The sequence below is a fragment of the Nannospalax galili genome, unplaced genomic scaffold, assembly GCF_000622305.1.
Source record: "Nannospalax galili isolate Female #2095 unplaced genomic scaffold, S.galili_v1.0 scaffold809, whole genome shotgun sequence".
Classification (NCBI taxonomy): Eukaryota; Metazoa; Chordata; class Mammalia; order Rodentia; family Spalacidae; genus Nannospalax; species Nannospalax galili.
Window position 1 is genome coordinate 2,235,733 of NW_008360015.1, and position 10,341 is coordinate 2,246,073.

Sequence of the window (10,341 nt, forward strand, 5' to 3'; positions counted from 1 at the left end):
GGCTTCATGCTTGCTATTTCTCCAGCCAATTTTGGATTGGGTTTTGTTTGTTTTTTGAGACATGGGCTTGCTATATAATCCTGGCTGGCCCAGAATTCACTAGATAGACCAGGTTGGCTTCAAACTCGAGATGCTGCTCTTGCCTCTACCTTCTAAGTGTTGGGAATATAAGCATGCATAATCATGCCTAGTTTTGGTTTTGTGTATATGTGTACCTGTGTGTGTGTACATGTGCCTATGGAGGCCAGATTGATGCTGGGTATCTTCCTCAATGACACATCATGTGATTTTTTTTGTTGTTTTTAGTTTGGAGACAGGGTCTTCCGGCAGCTACAGCTGGCCTGGAACTTGCTCTGCAGACCAGGATGACCTCAGTCTCACAGAGATCCACCTGCCTCCGCCTCCTAAGTGCTGGGATTAAAGGTGTGCATCACCATGACTCACCCGTATTTTTTTTTGTCTTTTTGAAGCAGGGTCTCCCTGTAGCCCCAGCTGTCCTGGAACTCACTATGTAGACCAAGCTGGCCTTGAACTCTCAGAGATCTGCCTGCCTCTGCCTCCCAAGTGCTGGGACTACAGGCGTGTACCACCACGCCCAGCTTATTATTTTAAGATTTACTTTTTTAGTTATGTTTACGTGTCTGTGTGCGTATATACCATATATGTGCAGGTGCTGTCAGAGACCAGAAGGAGGTGTCAGATCCCCCAGAACTGGTGTTATAAGTGGTTATAAGTTGCCTGACATGGGTGCTGGGAACTCAGTTCTGGTTGAAAGAGCAGCAAATGCTCTTAACTGCCCCATCTTTGCCTTATTTTTGAGATAGGGGCTCACTGATTCAGCTGAACTAACTGGCCAGCAAACCCCATAGCCCCATCTGTCTCTACCACCCCAGACCTGGGATTCCAAGCAGGCACCACTATGCCGACATTTTTACATGGGTTCTAGGGATTGAACTTGGGTCCTCAAACTTACACAGCAAGCATGATACCGAGTCATCTCACAAGCCCCCCCCCCTTTTTTTGAGACACAGTCTCATGTACTCCAGGCTGGCCTCCAATTATGACCTTGAACTCCTGACCCTTCTGTCTCCACCTACCAAGTGTGAGGATTACAGGTGTGCACCAACTCCACGTAGCTCTAAGACTTATCTGTGTCCAGAAGACATTAAGGCCCAAGGCTGCAGAACCTTGGGTCAGCAGCCAGCTCTACACAGCTGCACTATGCATTGCACTGTCCAGTTTCAGCTTCCATTTTTGGCCTCTGAATTTGGCTTTAGATTTTGAACTAGCTCATTATACCTTTTCCAGAACTTGCAGGTTATTTACACCAGGAGGGTGTGCCAGGATATTAAGTGTACCACACTGTCCAAAAACTCCCCTAGCATGCTGCATGCCTGCACCCTGATCAATATCTTACCAGCTATATTACCAAGGGCCCACGCTGCCTGCTCACACACGGTGACATGCGGGGAAGACAGGAGCTTAATCAGAGGCCGGATGGCACCTGCTTTCACAACAGCTTGGGTGTGCTCTGAAGTTCCTGAGGCAATGTTGGTCAGAGCCCAGGCTGCCTCAAACTGCAAGTGGGGGTGTGGTGACAGCTTCAGGAACTCCACCAGCCTGGGAATGAGGCCAGCTTCAATAAAAACTTTCAGAGGAGGGTTCCTTTCCTGTGACAGCATCTTCCTGTGCAGTGAGACAGAGGGAGTGGGGAAGAGTCACGGGGATGTGTGGAGAATCCACTTTTTAAAAGTTCTTGGCATTCCTAATTATCAGATTTCTTTTTCAGTATTGGAGAACCAACCCAGGTCTTCGTGGTATGCTAGGCAGACCCGCTCACATAAGCTACACCCCAGCTCCTCACTAGGTAAATCTACACAAGACTCTACCACTGAGCCACACCCCACCCCTCACTGGGGGATTCTAGGCAGGTGCTTTACCACTGAGCCACACCCCACCCCTCACTCGGGGATTCTAGGCAGGAGCTCTACCACTGAGCCACACCCCAGCCCCTCACTGGGGATTCTAGGCAGGTGCTCTACCACTGAGCCACACCCCACCCCTCACCGGGGGATTCTAAGCAGGTGCTTTACCACTGAGCCACACCCCACCCCTCACCAGGGGATTCTAGGCCGGTGCTCTACCACTGAGCCACACCCCAGCCCTCACTGGGGGATTCTAGGCCGGTGCTCTACCACTGAGCCACACCCCAGCCCCTCACTGGGGATTCTAGACAGGTGCTCTACCACTGAGCCACACCCCAGCCCCTCACTGGGGGATTCTAGGCAGGTGCTCTACCACTGAGCCATGGCCCCAACCCCTAACTATCAGATAAGCCAACCAAGTTAGTCTGGTGCTATTGTTTATTCCACAATACATCACAGCAATGCTAAAGTAACACTTTACCCTTCAGGTGTTATCTATGAGCTGAAATCCCTGCAGAGGCCAATGTAAATTAAGCCATTCATCTCTGACAGCACACTGCATCTTTTAAGTTGCCCTCAAGGACAACCAGACAGAGCAAGCACCTCTTGCTTTGGGATAAACTAGCCATTTCCTGCATTGCATGGGCATTTTGCCAGTGACAGGAAACCAAGCCGGGTCACTGAAGCTCATTTCTGACTGCAAAGAGCAGAAGTCTGCGTGGCAATACCTGGCAGCCTGAGTGGCCAGGAAACACAAGGCTGGATCTGAGCTGTTTGCACTTTTGATTATTTCCTCCAGAGTGAGGTTGACCTGCAAAGAGAGATATTCAGGTCAATAGAAAGCACAGGGCCAAAGTGGCTCAGGGGGTCAAGATGCTTGCTGCCAACCCTGAAGAACTGGGTTCAATTCCTGGAACTGATGCCTACAAGTTTTCTTTTGACTCCTGTGCATGCACATGCATATATACACACACATACACACACATACACACACACACACTAAATAAATGTAATAAAATTCTTTAAATCAAAACTAAGCCAGGTGTGGTAGTGCACACCTTTAATCACAGCACTTGGGAGGCAGAGGTGGGCAGATTGCTGAGATTAAAGCTAGCCTGGGCTACATAGTGAGTTCCAGGCCAGCCAGGGCTACAGGGAGATCCTATCTCAAAAATCCAAAATCATAATTTAAAATAAAAATCAGGAAGTCATAAAAATCACGTAGCCTAGACATCCATCTGATTAACATAGGCTGCTTTGCATGGATGTCCTGGTGCATGCTTGCCTATGTTAAAGCAGGGAGAAACAATTGTGGCCCATAGTTCCTAGATCACAGTGGGACACTCCACGTGCTTAGGGCAGGCTGATCTTGCATCCTCAGCACCATTCTTAAAAATATTTATTATTTTTATTTTATGTATATGAATATAGTGCCTGCATGTATGTAAGTGCACCCATGTTGTGCAATGCCCACAGAGGTCAGAAGAGGGCATCAAATTCCCCTGGAACCAGAGTTATAGATAGTTGTTAGCTGCCGTGTGGGTGCTGGGAATCAAACCCAGTTCCTCCACAAGAATAGGCAGTGCTTTTAACTGCAGAGCCATCTCTCCATCCCCTCAGCACCACTTTTAAAAACATCTTTTTAATTTATTTTTAATTTTTGTGTATGAGTGTTTTGCCTGCAGGTATGTAAGTGCACCTCATGCATGTGATACCTGCAGAGACCAGAAGAGGGTGTCAGATCCCCTGGAACTGGAGTTAGAGATGGAGCTCTCAGGTCTTCTGCAAAAGCAGTCAGTGCTCTTAATCCAAATCATCTCTCCAGCCCACTCAGCATGATTTAATCCCATAAGAGGCTAATAATGGGCTGGAGATACAGCATGATGGTAGAGTGCATAAGCCACTGTGCACAAGACTTGAGAAGATAGAAAGGGGGCAAAGGGAGATGGAAAGGAAGGAAGGAAAGATCTAATAAAGGGCTGGAGATACAGTATGATGGTAGAGTGCATAAGCCACTGTGCACAAGGCTTGAGAAGATAGAAAGGGGGCAAAGGGAGATGGAAAGGAAGGAAGGAAAGAGATGAGAAAGAAAGAAAAGAGAGGGGGGACGAGGAAAGATAGAGCGAGGGAAAGGAGAAAAAGATGGGGGGGAGGAAGGAGAGAGGGAAGAAGAAAGAAGGAGAAGGGAACTCAGGAAGGAATGAGTAGTATATATCAGGGAAAGAGTAAGGGTTTCCAAAATTTCCCCCCTCTATAGAAGAAAAATCAATAAGCCCAAAGCAAGAAGAAGGAACACCATAATATCTAGGATCAGAGGACAGGAAAACAGGGAAATTAATGAAAGCAAAAGTTCGTTCTTGAAAAAGGCCATCAAAAAACAGTAAGTTTGGGGCTGGAGAGAGAGTTCAGTGGTTGGGAACACTGACTGCTCTTGCAGAGGACCTGGGTTTGATTCCCAGCACCCACATGGTAGCTAACAATCATCCATAACTCCAGTTCCAGGGGATCCAACATTCCCTTCTGACCTCCTCAGGCATTGCACAACATGGGCCCACTTACATACATGCAGGCAATACACTCATACATATAAAAATAAATATTAAAAGAAATAAAGTTTTAGCTGCTTGTTATTTTAGACTTATGAAGAGGAGAGACTCTCGAATTATTTTTTTCTAAGTATTTTATTTATTATTATTTTTATTTGATGTGTATGAGTATATTGCCTGAATGTATGCGGGCGCACCTGTGTTGTGCAATGCCACGGAGGTCAGAAGAGAGCGTTGGATTCCCCTGGAACTGGAGTTAAGGATGGTTCGTAGAATTATTAAAATCAGGAAGGAAGGTTCTTCTAAACTTATAGAAATTAGATAGAAGAAAACTATCTATATGCCAACAAGTTAAAATCTGTATGTAAAATAGGTTAAGTTCTTAGAAATATACCCCCAAAAATGACAAGAGAGAAAATTGAAGGCTGGGGATGTGATGTGGCTCAAGGTAAAGTTCTTGCTGATCAAGTAACTACAAGAACTTGATTCAGATCTCCAAAACTCACATCACTGGGGGATTCTAGGCAGGAGCTCTACCACTGAGCCACACCCTAGCCCCTCACTGGGGGATTCTAGGCAGGTGCTCTACCACTGAGTCACACTCCAGCCCCTCACTAGGGGATTTTAGGCAGGTGCTCCAACAGAACCCACCCCCAAACCCTCACTGAGGAATTCTAGGCCAGCACTGGCTCTGCTAAGTCACATCCCCAGACCCTCACTGGGGGATTCTAGACCAGCACGGCACTGCTGAGCCACACTCCAGTTCTGCTTTCTTTAAGCAGACTAATGCAATAAGCTCTGTCTCTGTTAAGCATTCTTCATGCCAGGGAAGCTAGCTGAGGACATACCCCACACACTGCCCTGCACACTGTTTAAACACACCTCTTTCACTGGGGCTTCAGGAACCAAGACAGCAGAGGAGTGGTTGATATTCCTTCTCTTTAAGGCCTGCTCATCTTTCTTGGCCTTCCGGAGCTCCAGGCTCATGGCCACTCTCTGCTGTCGCCTCACCTAGCAAGGAATAGAAACAATTGCAGTTGTTATGGCCAGGTTGCTGGGGAGCCAGCATGCTACCTATTTGGGGGTAGTTTTTAAAAATTTAATTTTATTATTGCATGTGTGTATATGATGTGTATGTGTGTAAGTATGGACACTGTGTTCCATGGTGAGTGTGTGTGGGTGTGTGTGAAGTCAGAGGATGACTTTAGGAGTCATCATCTTCCATCATGTGGATGAGAGCTTGCTAGCTCAGGCTGTGAAGCTTGCAAAGCAAGTGCCCTTATCCATTGAGCCTTCTCACCATCCCTGGTTTATTTTGTTTCGTTTAGTTTCCACAGCTACTCTCTAGCCCAGGCTGGCCTCCAACTTAAAATCCTCCTGATTTGGCCCCAAGTGCTGAAATTACAGATTTATAGCACCATGGCCTAGATTATACCCCATTTTTAAAGATTTCTTTTATTTTCAATTATGTGTGTATATGTGTGTATAGGTGTAGGTATGCACACATGTGAGCAAAGGTGCCCTGGGAGTCCAGAAGAGGGCATCTGATCCCCTGGAGCTGGAGTTTCAGGCAGCTGTGAGCTGCTGGACTTGGGTACTGGGATGCAAACTGGGTCCTCTGAGCTATCTCTCCAATCCTATACCCCATTTCAGAGACATGTCAACCACATGCCTTGTTACTGGTCCTAGATTCATACTCACAGATGCATCTTTGCCTCGGTACTTAAATTTTCTCAGCCTCTCTTGGGGAACATCTAAAGTAGACATGTTGACTGGAACAGAGAAATCACCTACAAGTAGGAAAATTACAAGAGAGTTTCAGTGCCCATTTCATATTACTATGTTAAAGTCATCCGGCTCTAAGATCTTCAGGGGACCAGAAGACTCGGAATTGGCTCCTACAACATTGCCATACTATCACTGTAGTCTGTGTATCCCTCAACAGACTCTGGGCACTACAGGAACACTGAGGGAACCATCCCTGGACTTCATTAGTATAGAAAACTTTTGACATGCAACCTAGTGGCCAGGTGTGGTGGTGCATGCTTTTAATCCTAGCACTCCGAGGCAGAGGCAGGCAGGCAGATCTCTGTAAGTTCAAGCCCAGCCTGTCTACATTAGTGAGCTCCAGGCCAGCTGGGACTACAGGGAGACCCTGTCTCAAAAAGACAAAAAATAAAACAAATAAATAAAACAAAACACAGTTTGGACTGGGGCTGTAGCTCAGCTAGTAAACTGCTTGCCTAGTATACACAAAGTCAGGCATTCCCCAGCACTGAATAAATGAAGCATGGAGGTATGTGCCTATGCTCCAGCACTCAGGAGGAGGCAGCAGGAGATCAAGAGTTCAAGGTCATCCTTAGCTATATAGGGAGGTTGAGGTAAGCCTAGGCTATTTCTTGAGACCCTTTCTCAAACAAAACAAAGTCCATTTGGGGCTCAGTGGGTAAAGTGCTTGCTGTGTAAGGATGACGACTTAATTCAATTCTCCAAGCCTATTTATATCAATGGAGGATTCCAGGCAAGAGCTCTATCACTGAGCCACAGCCCAGCCTCACACTGGGGGACTCTAGGCAGGTGCTCTACCACTGAGCCACACCCCAGCTCCTCACTGGGGAATTCTAGGCCAGCTCTTTCCTGAGTCATTGATGTAAAAGGTAAGCTAGATGGAAAATAGATGTCTTTCAGAGGTATGTGCAAAGAGGTCAGCATAGCACATGCACAGGATGGGAAGGAGGCCAGATAGACTCAATGGCAAACTGCCCTTTCCTCCCACACCCAGCCCACCAATTCGCTAGGTCAGAATCATCTTCATCAGGACCCACTGCTAAGCCTTGGTTCAACTCTTCCATCTGATCTAGGGTAGGGCACCATAAACTTCTTTCACTTGTGACCCCTTTTTATTCAAGATTGTTGTGTTTTATTTTTTGAGATAGGATCTCATGTAGCCCAGGCTGGCCTCAAACTTGCTATGTGACTGAGGATGGCCTTGAACTCCTGCTCCTCCTGCTTCTACCCCCCAACTGCTGGGATCTCAGCTGCACATCATGTACAGCTCACCCAAGATATTTTCATAAGACCCTGGGTATATAGGTATAGAAAATGGGTGTAGAAAATCAGGGCCAGAAAGATGGCTCAGCAGTTGAAAGTGTTTGCCACTAAAACTGGCAACCTGAGTTCCATCCCCAGGACCCATAGTGGAAGGAAGAGAACTGACTCTCACAAATTGTCCTCTGACCTGCATACATGCGCCATGGCACATAGATGCCCACATTCACACACATCATACACAGAAAAACACATAAAATTAAAACCTAAAAAAAAAAGCTATGCAAGTCAAATATTTACTGACATTAAATCTTATAAATTTTAGATCTTTTGAGACAGGGTTTCACTATGTAGTCCTGGTTGCTCTTCAACCAGTGGTAATCCTCCTGCCGCAGCTTTCAGAGGGCTGAGATTACAGGCATGAGCCACCACACCTAAGAAATTTACTTTAAAACAATTCTTTAAGCTAGACATAGTGGTATACACGTGTAATCCCAACAACACTCTGGAGGCAGAGGCAGGTGGACCTCTGTGATTTCGAGGCCAGCTTCATCTATATAGCAAGTTCCAGGTCAGCTGGGGCTACACAGTAAGACACTGCCTCAAAAGAAGAAAAATGCATTTAACACAGCTAACTTGTGAAACATTACCCTAAGCCTACATTTAGTATGTCTAAACACATTATCTTGTGGTTGGGAATACTAAGCCTATTTTATTTCATTTATTTTGAGACAGGGTCTCCCTATAGCCCCAGCTGGCTTGAAACTATGTAAATAAGGCTGGCCTCGGTCTCACAAAGATCCACCTGCCTCTGCCTCTGCCTTCTGAGTGCTGGGATTAAAGGCATGTGCCACCATGCCCAGCCCAAGCCTATTTTATAATGAGGCAAGTTAACCCTGCAAACTTACATGTGGGCTAAGCAGAGTTAAGTGCCCATCCAGCAATGGCTACTTCCTCCTGAGCCATCCCAAAATCAAGCTCAGAGTCACACACACAGTCATAACCCACAGCTAATTTCAACCAGGAGAGACAGCGGCCAAGGCCTTCGCAGAACTGCCCCTTTAGTCAAGCTGCCCAGCTTTGCAGAGGGTCCTAAGAGCCTCCTCCTCCACTGTGAAGGGCCACAGCCCCAGACAGCTGCACAGCCAGCAAAAGCAAAGAGCCAGGTCAGTCAGTGCCCAGACAGAAGGACCCCACACATCGGCCAGCATTGGAGAGAGCTACCCTTCACCCACACTCACCTAGCAGGAAGCTGCTGCTGCTAGCACCAGGGTCTGCCTTAAATGCCTTCAGCAGCCACAGGTGTTTTGAGGGTTTTTGGTGTTTCTCCACACAAAGTCCATCCCTAGGGACTGAGGGAGTTGGTTGGGGGAATGGAAAACCTAGGTCACCCAGGTGATTCTCATGTACAAGGCAGCCTCTGCAACTAGGCCCTCAGGTGAACTAAAGGTGGGAGGAAGAAAGAGAGAGGGTGGAGGAGGGAGAGACAGAAAGAGAATGAATGGACAGGGGCGGGGGAGATGACTCAGTAAGAGCTTGCTGTATAAGCATGAGGACCTGAGTTCCATTCCCAGAAGCCATGTAAAAAGCCAGGCATAGTGGAATGCATTTGTAATCCCAGTACTGGGGAGGCAGAGACAGGTCAACCGCTGGGGCTCACTGGCCAATGAGCCTCACTTATGTGGGGAGCTCCAGGACAATGAGAGATCCTGTGTCAAAAAACAAGGTAGAGTTGAGCGTGGTGGCACATGCCTTTAATCCCAAGCAGAGGTAGATAGATCTCTGTGAGATCAAGGCCGGCCTGGTCTACATAGTGAGTTCCAAGCCAGCTGGGGTTACAGGGAGACCCTGTCTTAAAAAACAAACAAGCAAACAAACAAAACACCAATGTGGACAGATCCTGAGGAATAACACCTGATGTTCTCTTCTGTCCTCCATATGCATAGGTACACAAATGCACAGAAATGCTTCTGCACATGCAGCACACATAAGTGCACATGCATATATGCATGCACTTGTACACATATACAAGCAGTGATGTTTTTAAAATTGAACTGAGACTCAGGTGGGCCTCTCTCTGCACACACTGCTACAAGTTCTTAAAGACAGGATGTGCTGTGGGAGTTCAACAGAGGTGGAGAGATCAGAGACACAGAGTCCCCCAACTCTGGACACCCTGATCAAGAGTTGTAGGTAAGGTAGACCTGGTGGCACACGCTTACCATCCCTGGTACTCAGGAAGCTGGAGCAGGAGTATCACAAGTTCAAGGCCTGTTTGGACTCTAGAATTAGCTCAAGGCTAGCCTGGGCAACCTAGTGAGGAAAACATGAAAAAATGAAAAGGGGCTGAGGGTGTGGCTCAGTGATAGAGTACTAACTTGCCTAGAATTCCCCAGTGAGGGACAAAGACTGTTTCTCAGAGGTAGAGAGTCTACCTAGATTCCACTCATTAGGGGTTATGGGGCTTGGCTCAGTGGTAGAGTACTTGCTTAGAATCCCTCAGTGAGAGGCTCAGGCATGGCTCAATGGTAGAACATCAGCCTAGAATCCCCCAGTGGGGGCTGGAGGCATGGTTCGGTAGTAGCACACCTGCCTAGAATCCCCCAGTGAGGACTATGGCTCAATGGTAGACCATCAGCCTAGAATCCCCCAGTGAAGGGCTGGGGGTGTGGCTCAGTGTATAGTACCTGCCTAGAATCCCCCAGTGAGTGGTTAGGGGTGTGGCTTAATGGTAGAGCACCTGCCTAGAATCCCCTAGTGAGGTGCTGGGGGCATTGCTCCATGGTAGAACTCCTGCATAGAATCTCCCAATGTGAGGTTTG

General features: G+C 47.3%; 1 protein-coding gene across 1 annotated transcript in view; it reads right to left on the reverse strand.

Annotated features, from left to right (window-relative positions):
* Nucleotides 1–6,238, reverse strand: part of Kpna7 (karyopherin subunit alpha 7) — a 28,148-nt gene extending 21,910 nt beyond the window's left edge. The window contains exons 1-4 of the mRNA XM_008824034.2: nt 6,173–6,238; nt 5,354–5,482; nt 2,654–2,736; nt 1,418–1,686 (exon numbers count right to left, since the gene is read on the reverse strand). Coding sequence (XP_008822256.1) covers nt 1,418–1,686; nt 2,654–2,736; nt 5,354–5,482; nt 6,173–6,238 — 547 coding nt within the window. The remainder of the gene's footprint in view (nt 1–1,417; nt 1,687–2,653; nt 2,737–5,353; nt 5,483–6,172) is intronic.
* Nucleotides 6,239–10,341: the final 4,103 nt, after the last annotated feature.